This window comes from Scyliorhinus canicula, chromosome 21 (genome assembly GCF_902713615.1).
Source record: "Scyliorhinus canicula chromosome 21, sScyCan1.1, whole genome shotgun sequence".
Lineage (NCBI taxonomy): Eukaryota > Metazoa > Chordata > Chondrichthyes > Carcharhiniformes > Scyliorhinidae > Scyliorhinus > Scyliorhinus canicula.
The window spans coordinates 59,699,138-59,721,609 of NC_052166.1; the positions used below are offsets into that span (position 1 = coordinate 59,699,138).

A 22,472-nucleotide genomic window follows, 5' to 3' on the forward strand; every position below is an offset into this window, starting at 1 on the left:
CACCGCGTTTAGAATTGTACCCTTCATTTTATATTGCTTCCCTTCATTCTTCTGACCAGGTGAATCACCTTGCACCTCTCTACGTTACATCTGATCTGCCACGTGTCCACTCTTTTCACCAGCCTGTCAATGACCTCTTGAAGTCTCTCACTTATCGTCCTCATAGTTCACAACTTTTCCAAGTTTTGCTTCATCAGTAGTTTTTGAAACTGTGCCCTGTACCACTATACAAGTCTAGTTCATTTATATATATACATAGAATCCCAACAGAGCAGAAGGAGGCCATTCGGCCCATCGAGTCTGCACCAACCCTCTGACATACCACTCCACTAGCTCACTTACCTGCCCTATCCCTATAACCCTCTTAACCTAACCTACACATCCCTGACACTAGGGGGCAATTGATCATGGCCAATCCACCTACCACGTATATTTTAGACCCTGGGAGGAAACCGGAACACACGGAGGAAGCCCACGCAGACACAGGGAGAATGTGCAGACTCCGCACAGACAGTCACCCGGGGCCGGAATTGAACCCGGTCCCTAGCGCTGTGAGGCAGCAGTGCTAACCACTGTGCCGCCCTGCCGTCCCATACACATATATGGCGAAAAGCAGTGGGCCTAGTAATGAGCTCTGTGGAACCCTCTTGTATACCCTATTCCAGTCCAAATAACAACCATGCACCCTGACTCTCTGCCCCCAGTTATTCAGCCAACTGTGTATCCTTGTAGTCATTTGTAGTCACTGCTCCTTTTATTTTGGCCTGTTGGTCAGGAGATCGCACCAGACCCCACCGTTTGTTAGAATACCGGACAAGAACCCCAAACAATCCTTATCTGTAAGACTGTGATGCTTTACCCCAGGAGTGGTGACTCTGACCAATAATTATCTTTTATACTTTAAATTCCACACAGAATGACCAACATTAATTATCAGTTAACAGTTCTTAAACACAAGGAAAAACTTACTATCTATACCAGCTACCAATTTCAACCCAATACATTTCAAATGCCACTTATGAATAAAGTTAACAAACAGATTACTTGCTTCGTTGTGTCGAGGCTTTTGGAGAAAGAAACCCTTTCAGGAACAGAATCAGGACTGATGTTCAACTTAACATCGTCTGTCCTGTCAGACTCAAATCCCATGGTAAACTGCAAAACTACAGACAGACATTAACTTGAGATAGTGTAAGAAACATTGTGCATTAAAAAGGAAGCCCAACCTACTGGCTGCCCGGTGTACCCACAGCTTTAGCTTTAAAATGCAGGTGTTGGCTGGCTCCTTCCATTAATACATCATCTGTATCCCACTAAGATATCACAGGTCCTAGGTTTAAATACAACCCCTCATAAATTCATCTACTCTCCAGGGAATCTCCAGCTATCATAACAATATCCCATTAGTCCTCTATATGTAAACAAGTAAATGGTTGGAATAAATCATGACCCCACCTTTAACGACTTATTAATTGCAGCTTTAGCAGACGCACAATCTGTATATCTCACCCTAGGTTCTTTAATAATATTACTGCAACAAACATCTACCTTAAACGAGGCTTTTAATAACGTTACTGCCACAAATATAAAACATACTCATTTCTACATTCATCACACCGATGCGGCAGATCGAAATGCTCAGGCCTTTCATTGGTGTGCAGGTCTACCATGCCAGACAACCCACTGCCTCCTTTCTTTTCAAGTCAAATGGGTGCACATCTATACTGCAGGGGGTCCTATCAACAGAAAGAAAACAGGCTCTCCTGAGGTCTGTAGGCTATAATGAAAGATTAACTTGATTTTAGACATTCACCTGCTCGAAATATTGGCTTCTTCCCTTGACCCCCATTGATTGGGGGTAACGCTTGACGTTCCTGGGTGATGAAGGTGTCCCACTTCACTTTCTCCGGCCCTCCTAACTCGCGTACTCTCTGCAAGCAGCCCTCGAGGTATTCCACTGGATCATCAGGCCGATAGTACATCAACCCTGTCAACATGCTCTGTTGAGAAGAAAGGAAAGTTAATTGTTTTAACGCATTTCAAAAAGAAAAAGACTTTGATGTAATTTGATTGAATCCATCCATTTCACGTCTCAGTGACATTGCCTCCCCTCAGTCTGTTCAGCAATTCCATTCATCAAAACACCAAAGACCAGAACCTCCGCCTTTCAGGGACAACCAGGCCCCTGTTGCTCACTGTTGCCATCCTTTGTGGAACCGGCAATGATGGTGGCCAGTCAGCCTGTGCTGTCTCTTCAAAAGAGCTACCTTATTAAACTCACTCCCCTGCTCTCGCCCCTTTAACTCTGCGAAGCTTATTGTCCCCCTCCAGTGACCGTTTGTAAATCATTATTGCAAATTGCTTCCACCATTCTTGTGAGGCAGTGCACTCCAGGTGATAATTATTTGTTGACAATTTATTTTCCCTCAGGTTCCCAGTGATCCATTGACCAATTTGTGAATGATACTCTTTAAGAGCTATTCAGATCATGGGTGCAGTTCCAAATTTCGGAGAATCCGAGTTAAATCCCCACACCTACTGAGTTTGATGAATGTATATATATATATATATATATGAATATATATGGTATTATATGTATCTGGTGCCGTAATAGTTTTAAAAGGCTGGGTTAGGGCGTGTGTATATCTGCTGAAGTAATGTTTTTTAAAATCCTGAGTAAAAGACAAACAGGCATTGTGGCTACAGAAGGTGCCACTGAGATGTTGTAAAAGTGAGATCATCGTTATTTCAAACCATGCTTTTGTTTAAAAAGAGGCGCAAATGAGTTTTTGGTGTGAGTTCAGGGGAGTTGATGATTAGAGACATTGGACAAAATTCGCTGCCTCGCGATGCCACAAATGCAAACAGCCCAAAATTGAGGTCCACGCCTTGCGCCGATTTGGGCGTCAAGCTCCAGTCCCTCGCCGGCGGTGATAACAACGCTTGCACTCCACACTGGCGGCAGGGTGTAAAGTTTGCATTTACATGCATTTAAATGTGATTGGGGGTTGGACATAGTGTGCTCCGCCCTTCCACGATGCGCTGCTCCTTGCGGCAAAGAAACCTCCTTCATAAAAAGAGTGGCTAAGGTAAATATTGGTCCTTTGAGGATGAGAAGGGAGATTTAATAATAGGAGATGAGGAAATGGCTGAGGAACTGAACAGGTTTTTTGGGTCGGTCTTCACAGTGGAAGACACAAATAACATGCCAGTGACTGATAGAAATGAGGCTATGACAGGTGAGGACCTTGAGATGATTGCTATCACTAAGGAGGGAGTGATGGGCAAGCTAATGGGGCTAAAGGTAGACAAGTCTCCTGGCCCTGATGGAATGCATCCCAGAGTGCTAAAAGAGATGGCTAGGGAAATTGCAGATGCACTAGTGATGATTTACCAAAATTCACTAGACTCTGGGGTGGCCCCAGCGGATTGGAAATTGGCAAACTTGACACCACTGTTTAAAAAAGGAGGTAGGCAGAAAGCAGGAAATTATAGGTCAGTGAGCTTAACCGGTAGTAGGGAAGATGCTGGAATCTATCATCAAGGAAGAAATAGCGAGGCATCTGGATGGAAATTGTCCCATTGGGCAGACGCAGCATGGGTTCATAAAGGGCACGTCGTGCCTAACTAATTTAGTGGAATTTTTTGAGGACGTTACCAGTGCGGTAGATAATGGGGAGCCAATGGATGTGGTATATCTGGATTTTCAGAAAGCCTTTGACAAGGTGCCACACAAAAGGTTGCTGCATAAGAAAAAGATGCATGGCATTAAGGGTAAAGTAGTAGCATGGATAGAGGATCGGTTAATTAATAGAAAGCAAAGAGTGGGGTGTTTCTCTGGTCGGCAATCAGTAGCTAGTGGTGTCCCTCAGGGATCAGTGTTGGGCCACAATTGTTCACAATTTACATAGATGATTTGGAGTTGGGGACCAAGGGCAATGTGTCCAAGTCTGCAGATGACACTAAGATGAGTGGTAAAGCAAAAAGTGCAGAGGATACTGGAAATCTGCAGAGGGAATTGGATAGGTTAAGTGAATGGGCTAGGGTCTGGCAGATGGAATAAAAGCTTGAAAAATGTGAGGTTATCCATTTTGGCAGGAATAACAGCAAAAGGGATTATTATTTAAATGATAAAATATTAAAACATGCTGCTGTGCAGAGAGACCTGGGTGTTCTCGTGCATGAGTCGCAAATTGTTGGTTTACAGGTGCAACAGGTGATTAAGGCGGCAAATGGAACTTTGTCCTTCATCGCCAGAGGGATGGAGTTTAAGACTAGAGAGGTTATGCTGCAATTGTATAAGGTGTTAGTGAGGCCACACCTGGAGTATTGTGTTCAGTTTTGGTCTCCTTACTTGAGAAAGGACGTACTGGCGCTGGAGGGTGTGCAGAGGAGATTCCCTAGGTTAATCCCAGAGCTGAAGGGGTTGGATTACGAGGAGCGGTTGAGTAGACTGGGACTGTACTCGTTGGAATTTAGAAGGATGAGGGGGGATCTTATAGAAACATATAAAATTATGAAGGGAATAGATAGGATAGATGCGGGCAGGTTGTTTGCACTTGCGGGTGAAAGCAGAACTAGGAGGCATAGCCTCAAAATAAGGGGAAGTAGATTTAGGATAGAGTTTAAGAGGAACTTCTTCACCCAAAGGGTTGTGAATCTATGGAATTCCTTGCCCAGTGAAGCAGTAGAGGCTCCTTCATCAAATGTTTTTAAGATAGAGATAGATAGTTTTTTGAGGAATAAAGGGATTAAAGATTATGGTGTTCGGGCCGGAAAGTGGAGCTGAGTCCACAAAAGATCAGCCATGATCTCATTGAATGGTGGAGCAGGCTCGAGGGGCCAGATGGCCTACTCCTGCTCCTAGTTCTTATGTTCTTATAAGTCTTGCTTGCATGTTATCCTGTTTACCAGATCGATGATGCCCCATGGCTCACATCATAGGATCAGAACCACTGCTTGAGTGAAGAATATGAACCACCATGGACTGGTTCCTGAGGCTCCCTGCACATTGCCAAGACCTTTCCATACTTGAATGATATTGAAGTTTGCTAGAATGTTAGAAGGCTAGAAAAAGCTTTTGAATGGTCCAGGGAATGGCCTTGAATGTTGCCCAGCCTCTGCTCAACAACATCCCCCATCCAACCCCTACTAGCCCTTTACACAGTAGGACAGAGAAAAGTTTCCTCTGTGCACAAGGCCCGGTGGAATCTTACATCAAAGATTGCCGTAGTGTTCAACGGTTTGTTTCATCTGTGTTTGCTTATGTTGCCCCCTAACTGATCGTTTGACTGCTTGGTTGCTTAAGCTGGATCTAGAGTGTTAAGAAATCTGGGAATGTTGCAGAAGGATCTGGGTTCCCTGAAAAACCTCCTGTAATTTCTGAGATGTTTTCAAGTTCTGTGAATAAACTGTTGGATTTAGAATGAGAATCACCTCTGTTTTGTTTTGAGATGAATACAGCAGCTCAGTGACTATATAACAGATGGGTTCACAGTTTTGTTGCACCTTGTAGCTGGAGTTAGCCTTCTCCCAGTGTGTGGGAAGACATAGTTGGAGATTGCAAACATCCGTGGCATTGAACACAGCGCTGTTCAGTGGTGTTATTTCCATCATTTTCTATGGTCCTCAACCACATAGCCAATTGTAGCATAAAAGGAAAATGCTGCGGACGTTGGGAATCTGAAATAAAAGCAGAAAATGCTGGAAAAACTCAACGGCTCTGGGAACATCAAGTCCATGGTCATATGGACTCGAAACGTTCCCTCTGTTTCTCGCTCCGCAGATGTGGCCAGACCTGCTGAGTTTTTCCCGCATTTTCCGATTTTATTTCAGCCAACTGTGGTGATTGGAATGACACCAACTGCAATGATTTATAAAATGTACTCGGTGTCAGGGTGATCCTATGCCTATGTGTAGGGGTGTGCTTGTAGTGGGGGGGGGGTTTGGAGTGCATGTAAATCACTGATAAATTAGCGCTGTCTCCGACAGAACCTGTCGATAAAGAATGTAATGATATACCAGTTTGAGTCTGGGAATTCTCGGAACATTTATAAGCTCCGTACCAGTATTCCAATTAGTATAAAATGGTGCAAAATGGGGACAGTGAGTCTGTGAGCAGTAATTTGTAAACTGGCAGAGTGCTTCTGGGTGCTGCAGTGTTGCTAAATCAGCCAATCAGTGTTAAATTGTGAACACTTGCAGAACGAATGAAAACCACAACAGGCCGGGGAAGCGAGTAAATGTCCAACTGCTGCCTCTTCAACAAAAGGGCGGTGGCAGGATGTGAAGATTCCATTCATGTTTCTCCGTGGCCCACTGATGTGCCGACTGGGATCAAATGAAATTTTGCAAATGCTTTGGGGGAACCAAAGTGAAGATGGGGCTGGATTTTCAAGGTTCCTGGCAGGGTGAGGGAGGCGGAATGGAAAGTGTGTGGACGTGGTCCTCCTACAGGCAGCCATGGTTCAGTTTGCAGGCCTTTCCCGTGACCTCGTCCCACCTCCACATGCCTGGCTTCGATCACTCCCAACCTTTCCCCCTGTGCCACTATGGCAAATTGGAGAGGGCCAATGAAAGGTGGCAGTCATCAGCTTGTTAACTGATTTTAGTTTTGTTCAAAATGGCGGACGGGCTTTCAGCTTTAGAACCTGCTCACCTCCCGTGGCATCAGAGACAGCAGTGGCATCAGTATGTTGACCCACTGTCATCACACTGTGTACTATGTACACATAGAATGTGGGCGGGATGTGATTGGCAGCCGTAAAATCCAGCCCATGATGTTTGTGATATTCACGGGAGTCCCGAGAAGACTTGAACTCAAAGATTTATTTAGTTAAAGAAAGAAATGCAAGGCCGTAACGTGACAGGCTGCACATCCAGTACCAGCCAGGACCACCCGAAGATGCTGGTTCTAATCCTGGCCGGTGTTTATCTGTCCGATTTAATGAGCCCCACTGTTAGGCCTCCGCTCCTCAGCAGAGGGGGCAGTTTAGCTCAGTGGGCTAGCCAGCTAGGTTTTGCGGCGCAGAGATCAGCAACGCGGGTTCAATTCCCGCATCAGCTGAGGTTATTCATGTAGGCCCTGCCTTCTCAATCTTGTCCCTCAGGGGCTGGTTTAGCTCACCGGGCTAAATCGCTGGCTTTGAAAGCAGACTAAGGCAGGCCAGCAGCACGTTTCGATTCCCGTAACAGCCTTCCCGAACAGGCGCCGGGATGTGGCGACTAGGGGCTTTTCACAGTAACTTCATTGAAGCCTACTCGTGACAATAAGCAAATTTCATTTCTTTTCACCTGAGGTGTGGTGATCCTCAGGTTAAATGGCCACCAGCCAGCTCTCCCCCTTCAAAGGGGAAAGCAGCCATCTAGGACTATGGTGAGTTTACCTTAACCCTCAGTGGGGGAGCTCATATTCCACGAGCCCCATGCGGAGATCAATCTGGTCAACCCCATGGGAGTTATTACAATATTCTAAATCTCCAACTGGTTTCCTTCAATGAGGTGTTAGCACCTCCCCATTTTCCTGATCAAATATTAATCACTGCACATTTAGCTCATGTTATCTGCCCTACATACTGATCCTCAACAGTTGCAATCTACTGAATTCTCTTCCACAAGACTCCACTCATTACATTGATCTTTGGCTAACCTTTAGACACAAACTTACACATACTGGCTGACGTGACTGGTTGTGCTAATAGAACAGGGTCCTCAACCCCGGTTGAGAGGGCAACTCCTTCCTCAGGTGGTCTCAAGCTGGGGAATGTTAATCGCTTGAAAACAGATGTACAAATTAAATATATATATCAGAATTTCCCTTGGAGAGATTCTGTTTTCAGCTGTACACGGTCACAGGCATTGGCAAGCGTCAGCAGTCAACTAAATATAGGAGGTTGGATCTTTCTACGATTTGATCCTGGTGTCAGCTGTCGCTAATTGGCAGCACCTCGTGTCTGAGTTGGGAAGACGGGAGTTCGTAGCTCTATTCCAATAAGTCACAAAATTGAGGTTGACCCTCCGGGTGCAGCGCTGGGGGAGTGCTGCACTGTTAGAAGTGCCGTCTTTCAGGTGAATCATTGAACCAAGGTCCGTCATTCCAGGTGGAAGGTAAAGATCCCTTGACATTGTTTCGAAAAAGACCAAGGGTGTCAAGGCCAACATCTAATGTTCAACCAACATCACCAGAAGATGATGCTATTTATGGGATCTTGCTGTGTGAAACTTGGCTGCTGCATTTCCTACATCACAACAGCGACTATACTTCAAAAGTAATTAGTTGGCTGTAAAACACTGGGGTGTCCGGAGGTCCCAAAAGGCGCTATATAAATGTGCAATTTTCTTTCTTCGTATTCAATGTCGTTGGGATGCATAAATACTTGTTGAACTCCTGCTGTGTTGGATAGCTTGTAACTAAAAAGCCATAACAGACCTGAATGCAAGAGAAGAGGTGAGGTGAGACTAGCTGCCCTTGACATCAAGGCAGCATCTAACTAGAACATAGAACATAGAACAGTACAGCACAGAACAGGCCCTTCGGCCCTCAATGTTGTGCCGAGCCATGATCACCCTACTCAAACCCATGTATCCACCCTATACCCGTAACCCAACAACCCCTCCCCTTAACCTTACTTTTATTAGGACACTACGGGCAATTTAGCATGGCCAATCCACCTAACCCGCACATCTTTGGACTGTGGGAGGAAACCGGAGCACCCGGAGGAAACCCACGCACGCAGGGGGAGGACGTGCAGACTCCACACAGACAGTGACCCAGCCGGGAATCGAACCTGGGACCCTGGAGCTGTGAAGCATTTATGCTAACCACCATGCTACCCTGCTGCCCCTAGGTTTTGCATCAAGGAACTCTAGCGAACGTAACATCAATGGAAATTGGGGGAAAGTTCCCTGCTGGTCAGAGTCATACTTAAACCAAAGGGAGATGGTTGTGGTTGTTGGAGGTTAATCATCTCAGTCCTGGGACATTGCTGCAGGTGTTCCTCAGGGGGTTGTCTCAGGGCCAACCATCTTCAGCTGCTTCATCAATGACCTTCCCTCCATCAGAAGATCAGAAGTGGTGGCACGGTGGCGCAGTGGTTAGCACTGCTGCCTCACGGCGCCGAGGCCTCGGTTCGTTCTGGCCCCGGGTCACTGACCGTGTGGAGTTTGCACATTCCTCCTGTATCTGCATGGGTCTCACCCCCACAACCCAAAAATGTGCAGGGTAGGTGGATTGGCCACACTAAATTGCCCCTTCATTGGAAAAGTTCAAATAAATAAATAAATAATGTCAGAAGTGGGGATGTTCGCTGATAACTTCACAATGCTCAGCGCTTCCTCAGATACTGAAGCAATCTGTGTCCATTTGCCAAAAGACATGGACAATATGGAGGCTAATAAATGGCAAGTAACATTCATGCTACACAAGTGTCAAGCAATGACCATCCCCAACGAGGAAGAATCTAACCATTTCCCGTTACTTTCAACAACATAATCATCCTTGGGAGTTACAATTGACTGAAATCTAACTGGACATGTAACATGTAAATACAGTCGCTAGAATAACAGGTCAGAGGTTGGGAATTCTGAGGAGAATGATTTACCTCCGCACTTCCCAAAGCCGTTCCACCATCTACAAGGCACAAGTCAGGAATGTGAAAAAATGAAAATGAAAATTGTTTATTGTCACGAGTAGGCTTCAATGAAGTTACTGTGAAAAGCCCCTAGTCGCCACATTCCGGCGCCTGTTTGGGGACGCTGGTACGGGAATTGAACCGTGCTGCTGGCCTGCCCTGGTCTGCTTTAAAAGCCAGCGATTTAGCCCAGTGTGCTAAACCAGCCCCCACAGAATGTGGTGGCATACTGTCCACTTACCCAGATGAGTGCAGCTCCAACAACACTCAAGAAGCTCAACACCATCCAGAGCAAAGCAGCCAGTTTGACTGATGCCCCAGTCACCATCTCCAACATCCATTCCATCCATCACCAGCACACAGTGGCAGCCGTGTGCACCATCGACAAGATGCACTGCAGCAAATCACCAAGGCTCCCTTGGCAGCACCTTCCAAACCTGCGACCTCTACCACCCAGAAGGAAAAGGGCAGCAGACACCTGGGAACACCAGCAGCTGCAAGTCCCCCCCCTCCGAGCCACACGCCATCCTGACTTGGAAAAATATCGCCGTTCCTTCACTATCACTGGGACAAAATCCTGTACCTCATCCCTAACAGCAGGATGGGTATGCCTACACCACATGGACTGCAGCAGTTCAAGAAGTCAGCTCACGAAAACCTTCCAAGGGCAGTTAAGGATGGGCAATAAGCAGTGATCTTGCCCACAACGCTTACATCTCTTGAACAAAACAAAAATGTTCCTTTGACCTGTGTTCCAAAAGGTAGAGTTTCAACTCTGTGCTTTCCTGGTGACGCAGTTGGTAAAGTCGGTATACCTGAGCTACACTGCCCAGTGGGTCTGTACTGACTCAACTCATCTCTACCTGGGTGCAAAGGTAGCCATGATGTGGAGATGCCAGCGTTGGACTGGGGCGGGCATAGTAAGAGGTCTTTCAACACCAGGTTAAAGTCCAACAAGTTTGTTTGGAACCTGAGGAAGGAGCTACTCTCCGAAAGCTAGTGATTCCGAACAAACCTGTTGGATTTTAACCTGTTGTAAGACTTCTTACTGGGTGCAATGGGATCTTACCCTCATGGTCAAACACCCTCTTGTGAGCACAGTCTGTGCTCGTTAGTCGTTTGGCTGCTCATGAAATGTAACAGAGTTAAGGAGAGGAAGAATGTAGAAAGGGGAGGGGAAAACTGGCAAGGAAAATGGAAAACATGCAAAAACATCTCAGTTTTAGAGAGTACAGGACAGGAAAAATTACAGTCAACTTTTCCAATCAATTATTGGCTTTCTCTCCTCAACATTGAAGAGCGCACACCATCTGTGCCATTCCGATCCAAAAGAGCCTATTACTTCCTGAAATGATTCACTTACCATTTGCTTCTCAAATGTGTTCTGTGGAAGGGAAATATCAGCTTCAACTTATCAACAGATCCTTCCAGGTTTGTTTCAACAGACGAAACATTGCACATGGCATTCAGCAATGTACAGGACCCCAGGAAATAGCAGCAGGCCATTTCTGTCAGCAATGGCTCAGAATGCTCAAACCAAATTGGCAATGATGCAGGAGGATGTCGTGGCCAAGATGGGGCGGCAGCACCTCGTTCACCGTGGCCTCTGTCAGCTCTGAGCCCGTGCTTTCCGAGTGCCTCACCTCAACCAAGAGGCCCAGCATTAGTCCACACTGCCGAGAAAAGCAATGCGGTGGGCCAGGTCATCCGAGCCAACAGCAACTTGCATTTACGTAGCACATAATAACATCTCAAGGCACTTTGCAGGGGCATTGTCAAAACAAGATCGGAAACAGAGCCATTTGAGGGGACATCAGGACTGGTGGCCAACACATTGGGCGCGATTCTCCGCCCCCCACGACGGGTCGGAGAATAGCGGGAGGGCCTTCCCGACATTTTTCCCGCCCTCCCGCTATTCTCCCCCCCCCCCCCCCCCCCGCCCAACTCCCGACACGAATCGCTGCCGCCGTTTTTTTTACGGCCGGCAGCGATTCACAGCTGATAGATGGGCCGAAGTCCCAGCCCTTTACGCTGTTTTTACGAATGGCAAACGCACCTGGTCTGGCCATTCATAAAAACGGCGGGAACAACTCGCTTTTTATAACCATGGCACCGATTGGCACGGCAGTACCACGGCCGTGCCAAGGGTGCCATGGGCCCGCGATCGTTGGGCACCGATCGCGGGCAGCGGGCCTGATGCCCGCGCACTATTTCTCCTTCCGCCGCCCCGCAGTATCCATTCGCGGAGCGGCTGAGGGGCATCCCGGCCCGCGCATGCGCGGGTTTCGCGCAAAAACGCGATGACGTCATCCGCGCATGCGCGGGTTGGAGTCTTCCAATCCGCGCATGCGCGGCTGACGTCATATGACGCGTCAGCCGGCGCTAACTCCGGCAAGCGGGCTTAACAAAATTCGTTAAGCCCGTGATGCCGGAGCTTACGGCGTCGGGCTGCTAGCCCCGACCGGGGACCAGAATCGGTTCCCGGTCGGGAAGGGGCGCGCTGGCGTCAAACCCGCCCGGGTTTGACGCCAGCCTTACGATTTCTCCCGTTTTGGCAGAATCGCGCCCATTGATTCTGAGGTGAAGTTGGGGAGGTGCAGAGGATTAGGGAGAGATTTACAAAGATTAGGGCCAAGTTGGCTGAAGGCACAATAGTGGGGGGAGGGGGTTGCCAATTCGAATTAGAGATGGGCAAGAGGCTAGAATCGATGGGAGCGCAGAGATCAGAGGATTGAGGGGCTAGCGTAGGTCACGCTGTCAGGGAGAGAGAGTTTAGAAAACAAGGATGAGAAGTTTAAAATCAAGACAGTGCTTGATCTGAAGCCAGTGTAGGGCAGCGAACTTAGAATTCATAGAATCCCTACAGTGCAGGAGGAGCCCATTCAGCCTGTCGAGTCTACGCCAACCCTCTGAAAGAACTCCCTATTCCCGTGGCCCGGCCTAACGTTTTGGATACTACGGGGCAATTTAGCATGGCCAATCCACCTAACCTGCACAGCTTTTGACTGTGGGAGGAAACGGGAGCACCCGGGGAGGAAACCCACGCAGACACGGGGAGAACATCCAAACTCCACACAGACAGTCACCTGAGGTCCAAATAGAACCCAGGTCACTGGCACAGTGAGACAGCAGTGCTAAGCACTGTGCCAACGTGCCACCTCAGGTGATGGATAGGTGGAATTGGTGCAAATTCCATTCAAAGTGCCATCCAGCTTTATAACTAAGCAAAGGTTTTGGAGGAGGACGGTGCGATCAACTATGTGAGAGAGATGGTTTGAGAAAGATGAAGAGGGATGATATACCACGATCACAGCCACATTTGTCAATTTAATAAATGTCATTTTGCCTGGGGCAAGTCTGCCTGGAAGGAGGTCAAATATGGACTTGCAGGTCAGATAGTTATTGATTTGTGGGGCAAAGTTACATTTATGGTTTGCGGAATGGTTAAGGAGGTTGCAGACGTCGGCAGTTGCAAGGACAATAGGGCTGAGGGTGGGTTAGTTGAGGTGGGAAACTTGATGATAAAAAGGGTCGTACCTGAGGAGCGTGAAGCCATTAACAATATATGGTAACCTGGGGACCAGGAGGGGGAGTTGAGTGGTGGGCAGTTTAGTGGGAATAAGGTGGCGGGTCTCGTGAACCAGGATTGAGGGGAGCTAGAGAAAACGCATGGGTTCAGGGCCAGGATGGAGGGGGGTCTGCAGGGAAAGTTTGACATTGTGGGCTAGTGAAAGGGAGGTAAGTAGCAGAGAGACAGCCAATTGGATGGTCTCAATCCTCGTGACAAAGAAATCCATGAATTCCTGGCACTTGCTGAATGTCAGGATGGAGGAGACGGGAGAGAAGTGTGTCAGAAGAGGGCCTGTATTGGAGAAGATAAGCTGGGCAGGGGGGGGTGGCCATCTTTGCATTCCTGGAATTTCCTGGCATAGCGACAGACAAGAACAGGGCCCGATAAAGCTTCACATAGTTTAGTGAGATCTGGCAATGAATGATTAAATTGGTTGTCTGCCATGAACATTCAAGTCGGTGTCTTTTGGATTTGAGGGATTGGGAATAAGGACTGAACCAGGGGGACTGAGCAGAATGTGAGAGGAATGGTTTGAATGGGAAAGAGAAAAAAAACAAAAGGTGGAAAAGGAGTAGAAATGATGGGCTCAGACAGCTAGAACACACAGGCGAATAAACACAGGGAAACTCAAATTACATAGGGCTGGTTACACAGCAGGATTTAGTGTAGACATGTCCTGGTAAAAAACAGTGAATAGAGAGGAGGCCCTGGGAAAGTATCCAAAGTTGAAGATACTATGGGATGGTTTAGCACAGGGCTAAATCGCTGGCTTTTAAAGCAGAACAAGGCAGGCCAGCAGCACGGTTCAATTCCCGTACCAGCCTCCCCGAACAGACGCTGGAATGTGGTGACTCGGGGTTTTTCACAGTAACTTCATTTCAAGCCTACTCGTGACAATAAGCGATTTTCATTTCATGTCAGTTAAACGTGCTAAATTTATAGGGGCTGGTTTAGCCCACTGGGCTAAATCGCTGGCTTTTAAAGCAGACCAAGCAGGCCAACAGCACGGTTCGATTCCTGTACCAGCCTCCCCGGACAGGTGCCGGAATGTGGCGACTGGGGGGGGGGCTGTCTAGTGTGGAGGATGTACGTTCTCCTCGTGTCTGCGCTGGTTTCCTCCGGGTGCTCCGGTTTCCTCCCACAATCCAAAGATGTGTAGGTTAGGTGGACTGGGCCCTTAGTGTCCAAAGATGTCCAGGTTCGGTGCGGTTATGGGGATAGGACAGGGTGGGGGGAGGAGTGGACCTGGGTAAAGTGCTCTTTCGAAGGATTGGTGCAGGCTCGATGGGCCGAATGGCCGATTCTGCACTGTAGGGATTCTATGATTCTAGATGTGCAGGTGCAGAGAGCGATGTGCAGGGTGTCTGCTGCTTTAGCCAATATCCATCTGTGCAATACATGGAATGGTTGAATCAGGTCCTATTGAAGGGCAGTAGGGAGACTGATCTACAGCTGTCTTGTATCAGACTCGGAGCATTGGCTCCTCTAAATTAGAAGATTATTTTAGGTCCACTCCAGAAATTTGAGCACAAAATCAAGGCGCACATTTGGCACACTTTAAGATTTTGAGATGAGACATTAAACCAAGACCCCATCAGCTCTCTCACGGCGGATGCAAAGGCCCCTACTGCGCTATTCAAAAATCAGCAGGCAGCTCCTCGCTCGAATCCCGGCCAATATTTATTCCTCGGGCAATATCACTAACGCAGATTATCTTGCCATTTTTCACATTCCGAAATTACCAGGCGTCAAAAAATGTCCTTAATTAGCTTTTATAGCTTTAGGACGTCCTGGGGCCCTGACAGGTGCCTTGTAAATACAACTTTGCACGTTGTTACCTTTAGAGTAAAGGCACTTAGCACATCAGGGCCAATCCGTCCACACAACATGCTGGTGATGATCAAAAATACTCCCTGATCGAACCATGCAGAGATTTCTACCTGTCAGCTCTGCATATGCCAGATTTCAGCACCCCCCCCCCCCCCCCCCCCCCCCCAATCCAACACCTCTACACCCTGCTCATTATCCCACCCCAAAACCTGGCTGACACCTATAAATCCATATATCAGTGAGATGAGATTAGTGTGGGGGTGGTGGCAGTGGTCGGGAGGGGGGGGGGGGGGGGGGGGGGAGTGGGCGCAGGAACATCTCAGTCCCAGAATCATAGAATGGTTACACCACACAAGGTCATCTGCCCCACTCTGTTAGGGCCGCTGGGCCCACCTCTCCCTGTCTCCTCTGTCCAGACCCCTCGTGATTTGGAACATCTCTAATCAAATCTTCTCTCAGCCTTCGCTCCCAGAGGAAAAGCATTCCTAGCTTTTCCAATCTATCCATCTAGCAATTGGAGCATCTGCCCTGCACATTTCTCAAAAACGCAAAGACGCTGAGGTCCAATAAGGCGATCGCATTACCGCAGCTAAGATGAAGCAAATGCAGAGCAAACCAGGGATTGAACCAGAAACCCCACTTTGGCAGTGCCGCACCGTACAACACACCAACTCACTCCATCACCATCTGATCAAGGTACGGTTTAAAACATTTGTATTGTTCTCTTTGTAGCATTTGCAAAGGGTTTATACCATTAATCATCATTTGCCAAAGCCCCAAATAACTCTTCAGTTCAGTCTAAGAACTTAAACCTGAGCCCATTTTGTGTGGAACAGCCTGAACTGCACCATGGATGGAAAAAGGCTTATGTCCAAACATCCTTTTTCACTTTGACAACTGCTGTGCTAATCACAACAGACGATCAGAAGATTACTTCCCTTTCTTTCTCTCTGTAGATAGTGCACAACATCCATTGGAATGGGAGCAGCAACAATCCCATAATCTCAAAGTGTGAGGCCTCACACAGCTCACCAGCAAATGGCTACTAACCGTGATCACTATCTCCTATCGACCCCGATGACGATGCCATTGATTGAGTTCAATGGTGTTAGCCATGGGTCAGTGGGGCAGCTCTCTCCCCTGGAGGTCAGAGGTCTGCAGGTTTGCAGTCTCACTCCAGACCAAATAATCTAGACTGACGCCCTAACGCAGAGTCGAGGGAATGCTGCACTTTCCATAAGATGTCCCACGGTTTCTTCAAAGGAGAATCGGAGAGTTCTGCCACATGACCTGTCGTATACCTATCCCTCAAACAACAAGCATTTAAAATAGGTAATCCAGTAAGTGGGAGTTTGCTATTCAATAAACTTGCGGTTCCTAAATTGCTTCAAAAATACTCTATTGGCTGTTACACTTTGGGACATCCCGAAGTCAATGAAGGCGCTATGAAAATGAAACTCTCTCATTATTTTTAAACTCGGTTTCCATCATCCACTGATCCCTGTGAACATTACTCAGGCTCGAGGGGTCGAATGGCCTGCTTCTGCTTCTATTTCATAAGTTTGTATGGCGAGAATGGTAACAATTTTTCAAATCAAGTGTAAAGGACAATTTAAGAGGCTTCTTAAAAGGCGCCGTCTTGTCCAAGCAATATAAACGATTACAATACAGTCTTCTAAAAAGGTCAGAGTGCAAATAGTGAGAATGTTAGAATCGAGGTCCCTGCATTAGTGTGACTGAAGGAATCAAATTTTGAAATCCTTGTTTATGTTTTGAAGAAGCACATTCCGGGGTTCCATACGTTTTTAATTACACCCAGAGGCTTGAACACAAATGTCTAGGCTGGCGCGCCAGTGCAGGGCTGAGGGAGGGCTGCATTGGCACAGCTGTCAGCTTTCTGATGAGACATTAACCCAAATTCCCATCTGCTCTCCAAGGGACGGATGTAGAAGATCCCATGGCCATATTTTGAAGACGATCAGGGGAGCTCTTCCCCAGTGCCGTGGTTGATATTTATCCCTCGATTACCATCACATTAAAGAGATTTTCAGTCATTATCACATTGTGAGGGCAGCAAGGTGGCGCACTGGTTAGCACTGGGACTACGGCGCTGAGGACCCGGGTTCGAATCCCGGCCCTGGGTCACAGTCCGTGTGGAGGTTGCACATTCTCCCCGTGTCTGCGTGGGTCTTAGCCCTATGAAATGAATGAAAATCACTTATTGTCACAGGTAGGCTTCCAATGAGGTTACTGTGAAAAGCCCCTAGTCGCCACATTCCGGCGCCTGTTCGGGGAGGCTGGTACGGGAATTGAACCCGCGCCGCTGGCCTGCCTTGGTCTGCTTTCAAAGCCAGCTCTTCGGCCCTGTGCTAAACCAGCCCCAGAACACAAAAGAGGTGCAGGGAGGTGGATCGGCCGTGCTAAATTGCCCCTTCACAGGAAAAAAAAGAATTGACGCTCTGAATCTTTTTGCAACAGCTCAGAATACATCACATTTTACCTTCACTGGGTTTCTGAAGAGGTGTTAAATGAGGATCAAGGAATGCTGTCTATTCATTTCAGTGAAAGTAAATTCAAATCCAAATGAAACTCAATCCTGTTTAACAGGACGGCAGATGGTGAGATTTGAATTTCTTTAAAATCTGGATTTAAGAATCCAATGATGACCATGGAGCCATTGTCGATTGTGGTAGAATCCAAATTTGGTTCACTCTAGGGAAGGAAATCTGCCGTCCTTTCCTGGTCTGGCCTACATATGACTCTAGATCCACAGCAATGTGGTTGACTTTTAAATGGCCTTGCCGGCCACTCATTTCAAGGGCAATTAGGGATGGGCAATAAATGTTGGCCCGCTCAGTGACACCCACAACCCTTGAATTAATTTTTTTTTAAATTCACTGTTTTATTCTGTTTGTGGGACTTCATGGTTGGATCTCATTATAACAACCTGTGGTAGTATGACTAGGGAGATCATATGACCTCAGAACCAAGCTGCCATTGGTACAGCAGTCCCGCTGCCCATTGGCCCAGGCAAGTCATGTGCCTCTCTTCCAATTGGCTGTGGCTAGTCATGTGACTCCCCGCCGATTGGCCGAGAGGATGGTAGCTCCTCCTACAAGGCGGGGTATAAAAGCTCGTACCATGCAGCAGTCAGCCTTTCCTTGTATGACCACTGCCGGGCTCACATCTAGCTTATTAAAGCCTAATATTTGGATCCTCTCTACGACTCGTGTCAGATTGATGGTACATCACAACCGCTCCAGGAGCCTATGAAGAACCTCGAGCTGTTTCGAAGATGCTTCTTGCTGTATTCACAATCCAATCGGACCCAGTAAGACAGTGGAACGTGGTGACTTATTAGGTGAACAATCCAGAGATATGAGTTCAAATGGCAGACGGGTAAATTAAGTTCAGTTATTCAAAACGAACCTGCTATTAAAATGAAAATGAAAATCGCTTATTGTCACGAGTAGGCTTCAATGAAGTTACTGTGAAAAGCCCCTAGTCGCCACATTCCGGCACCTGTTTGGGGAGGCTGGTGTGGGAATTGAACCTACACTGCTGGCCTGCCTTGAAAGCCAGTGATTTAGCCTAGTGTGCTAAACCAGCCCCTGCTAAAAGCCTGAAGATGTCCAGGTTAGGTAGATTGGCCAAGCTAAATTGCCCCTTAATGTCCAACAGGTTAGATGGGGTTATGGCGATAGGGTGGATGCCTGACCCTAGGTAGGGTGCCCTTTCAATGGGCCGGTGCCGACTCGATGGGCTGAATAGCCTCCTTCTGCACTGTAGTAATTCTATGATAAAAGGCTGTCATCTGCAATTGTGATGATGACACATTCAGATTGTCATAAAAATCCACTGGGTTGACTCAGTCCTTCAGAGAAGGCAATCTGCCATTGTTACCTGGTCTGGATGGCCTGTGACTTCACACTTATCCCAGAAACTCCTAACTGCCCTCTGAGATTCTAATGAAGGGTCTCAGGGCTGAATTTCTATCTCCACAGATATGGGGCAAAATTCTCCGACCCCCAGCAGGGTTGGAGAATCGCCTGGGGCCGCCTAAAATCCCACCCCCGCCGTGGCAGAGAGTCTCCGCCACCCGGGAAGTGGCGGCGGCGGACTCTCGCCACTCCGATCGGAGAGGCCCCTGCGGTGATTCTCCGGCCCGGATGGGCTGAAGTCCCGCCGCTGGGAGGCCTCTCCCGCCGCCGAGGTTTGAACCACCTCTGGAACGGCGGGATCAGTGGCGCGAGCAGGCCCCGGGGTCCTGGGGGGGGGGGGGCGATCGAACCCCGGGGGGTGCCCCCACGGTGGCCTGGCCCGCGATCGGGGCCCCCCGCTCAGACTCCGGGCCAGTGCCCTGGGTGCACTACTTCTCCTTCCGCGGCCGCCATGGCGGAAGCGGAAGAGAAACCCACATCGCGCATGCGCCGGCAGTGACGTCAGCGGCCAGCTGCCACTGACGTCACTGCCGGCGCATGCGTGGACCGGCGAAAGCCTTTCGGCCAGCCCCGCTGCCGGGGGCGCCGGTTTTTTACACCAGTCTTCTGGTGCCAACCACTCCGGCGCGGGGCTGGCCCCCAAAGGTGGGGAGAATTCCCCACCTTTGGGGAGGCTCGACCCCTGAGTGGTTGGCGCCACTCCCCTTCTCCGGGACCCTCCGTCGCGCCGGGTAGGGGAGAATGCCGCCCGCTGTCAGAGTTGGCTGGGTGTTTCTGGAATTTGCAACAAGCCACTCACGTTGCATAGGGATGGACTATAAATACTGACCTTGACAGCATCGCCCACATCCTAAAAGATAAACTCAGGCCTGGGTGGTGTTAAACAAGATTTAGCTTAATTTGGATTTGAACTTACTTTCACTTCAATGAACAGACAGCCTTCCTTGATTCCTCATTAAATAGCTCTTCAGAAACCAGGGAATGTAAAATGTGATGTATTATATGACCTGTTCCAGCCATAAACATTAGCTTTTAACATGTCGATGAACATTCTGCCATCTTACCTTAATGCCACTCCAGCACCTTCTTTGATCTTTAACACTGTCATTAGCACTCCGCTGCCCAATCTCTCCCTCGCTCCTACCTATCCCTGACCTCCTGCATTGCTCCAGCCCCCCTTAAACTGAATAAAACCCATCACATTTCTCCCTCATTCGCTCTGAACACTCAAAACGTTAACTTTCCTTCCCTCTCCGCAGAGTCTGAGTTCTTCCAGTGTTTTCTACTCTCATTTCAAATTTCCAGCTCTGCAGTATTTGAAATGAAATGAAAATCGCTTATTGTCACAAGTAGGCTTCAAATGAAGTTACTGTGAAAAGTCCCTTGTCGCCACATTCCGGCGCCTGTTCAGGGAGGCTGGTACGGGAATCTCTTCCAAAAGATGGCATCTCTGACGGTGCAGCATTCCCTCAGTGCCGCACTGGAGTGTCAGCCGTAAAGCATGGAGTGGGACTTGAGCCTGAAACCCATGTGATTCTGAGACAAGAGTGCTGGAAACCTAGGCAAAGCCGACACACGTCGGTAACAATTTGAACCGCATCCCAGCAACGCTTCAACCAGAGTCCATTTGCCACCAATCAGCACCCTCCCCTTCTGTAGCACCAATTGTTGTGATTGGTTGAAACTTGCTATTCTTCTATGTGCCCTGGCGAATGTGGGATGAAAGATTTTGTATCTCTTTTCAACAATAGTCGATATGAAAATTATTTAAAATATAACACCATAAAGAACAATACAACACAGGAACAGGCCCTTCAGCCCTCCAAGCCTGTACCGGTCATGATACCAACCTTGGCCAAAACCCTCAGCACTTCCTAATGCCACATCCCTCTATACCCATCCTATTCATGTATTTGCCGAGACGCCTTTTGAACACCATTCATGTATCTGCTTCCACAACCTCCCCAGGCTGCGCGTTCCAGGCACTCACCACCCTCTGTGTCAAAAAACCTGCCTCGCACATCTCCTCTAAACTTTGCCTCACGGACCTTCAACCTATGCCCCCTGCCGACTGACCCCTCCACCCTGGGAAAGAGTGCCTGCCCATCCACTCTACCCATGACCCTCATCATCTTGTAGACCTCTATCTATAGACATTTTCTCCATGTTTGCTAATCTGTTTCCTTCTCAATTCTTTCCTTCCCCTATTCTAAGTTCCACCATATGTATGAAATACATTCTCCTAACTTCCCCATAGCCTGACACGAACGGAGGTACGATTCCATAGGCACCTCCAGCCCCTCTGCTCTGCCTTAATGGCTGCCCTTCATCAGTGAGACCAGACACTGGGTGAAACTATTTCACATGGTGGGGAACAGCACAACTGAACTCTCACTTGACATCCCGGCCCAGATGTGCTTCCCAGTGCATGTCACTATTGGGGGAGGGTCACCGAAGGTTCATTAAATTAGTAACTGGGTTGAGGGGGTTCTCCAATCGTGAGAGGCCGAGTAAATTGGGCTCATAATCCCTGGAGTTTCGAAAATGTGAGACGGTCTGATTGATTCTGAAGGGGCTTGTTTGGGCGGATGCTGAGAGATTGTTACCATTGGTCAGAGGAGTCTGAAATACTTGAGGGCCTCAGGATGAGGGGGGGGGGGGGAACTGAGACGAGGAGAGATTTCTTCACTCAAAGGATGGTGAATCTTTGGAATTCTCCAGCCCAGAGGTTTGTGAATGCTCCATCATTGAATATATGTGAGGCTGCGACAGGCAGAGTTTGGTCTCTCGGGGATGAAGAGATATCGAAAACAGTTGGGAAAATGGGGTTGAAGCCCAAAATCAGCCGATCGTTGTGGTGAATGTATAAGCACTAGTAATGTGTGTTGCATTATGCCATGCCATTAACCCTGTGGGCTCCATCTATGCGCCACTGTGTGGCTTCACCCACAGGGGGCGATGTGGAGCATGTACGGGCTCCGCCCCTTATAGGAAGTATAAGAGCAGCTGACCAGTGGGACCGCCTTCAGTAATGTACCAGTCGCAGGCAGGCAAAGTTGTAAGCTGATTAAAACCACTGTTTACTTCGACTCGTGTCTCCGAGTGAATTGATGGTCGCATCAATCGTATTGAATGGTGGAGCAGGCTCGATGGGCTGAATGGCCCACTCCTGCTATTTCCTGTGTTCTTACTATAAAGAATTTGGGCTGACTCCTCCTCACCCACAGCTCCCCCTCCACCCCCTTATCCCAGCAGGAGAGTGTAAATAAGCACCTTGGCACGGTTGACCACGTTAAAATACCACGGTAGCACAGGTGGCTAGCACTGTGGCTTCACAGCGCCAGGGTCGCAGGTTCGATTGCCCGCTGGGGCACTGTCTGTGCGGAGTCTGCACGTTCTCCCCGTGTCTGCGTGGGTTTCCTCCGGGTGCTCCGGTTTCCTCCCACAGTCCAAAGATGTACAGGTCAGGTGGATTGGCCATGCTAAATTGCCCCTTAGTGT

At 48.3% G+C, this 22,472-nt stretch overlaps 1 protein-coding gene and 1 long non-coding RNA gene across 6 annotated transcripts in view; one reads left to right on the forward strand and one right to left on the reverse strand.

Annotated features, from left to right (window-relative positions):
* LOC119955856 (adenylate kinase isoenzyme 1-like) overlaps positions 1-22,472 on the reverse strand; it is a 211,274-nt gene that overhangs the window by 182,110 nt on the left and 6,692 nt on the right. For all 3 annotated transcript variants that reach the window (XM_038782496.1, XM_038782497.1, XM_038782495.1), the window contains exon 2: positions 1,814-2,000. In XM_038782496.1, the coding sequence (XP_038638424.1) occupies positions 1,814-2,000 (187 nt within the window). The remainder of the gene's footprint in view (positions 1-1,813; positions 2,001-22,472) is intronic.
* LOC119955857 overlaps positions 1-22,472 on the forward strand; it is a 75,820-nt gene that overhangs the window by 41,740 nt on the left and 11,608 nt on the right. The window lies entirely within an intron of this gene.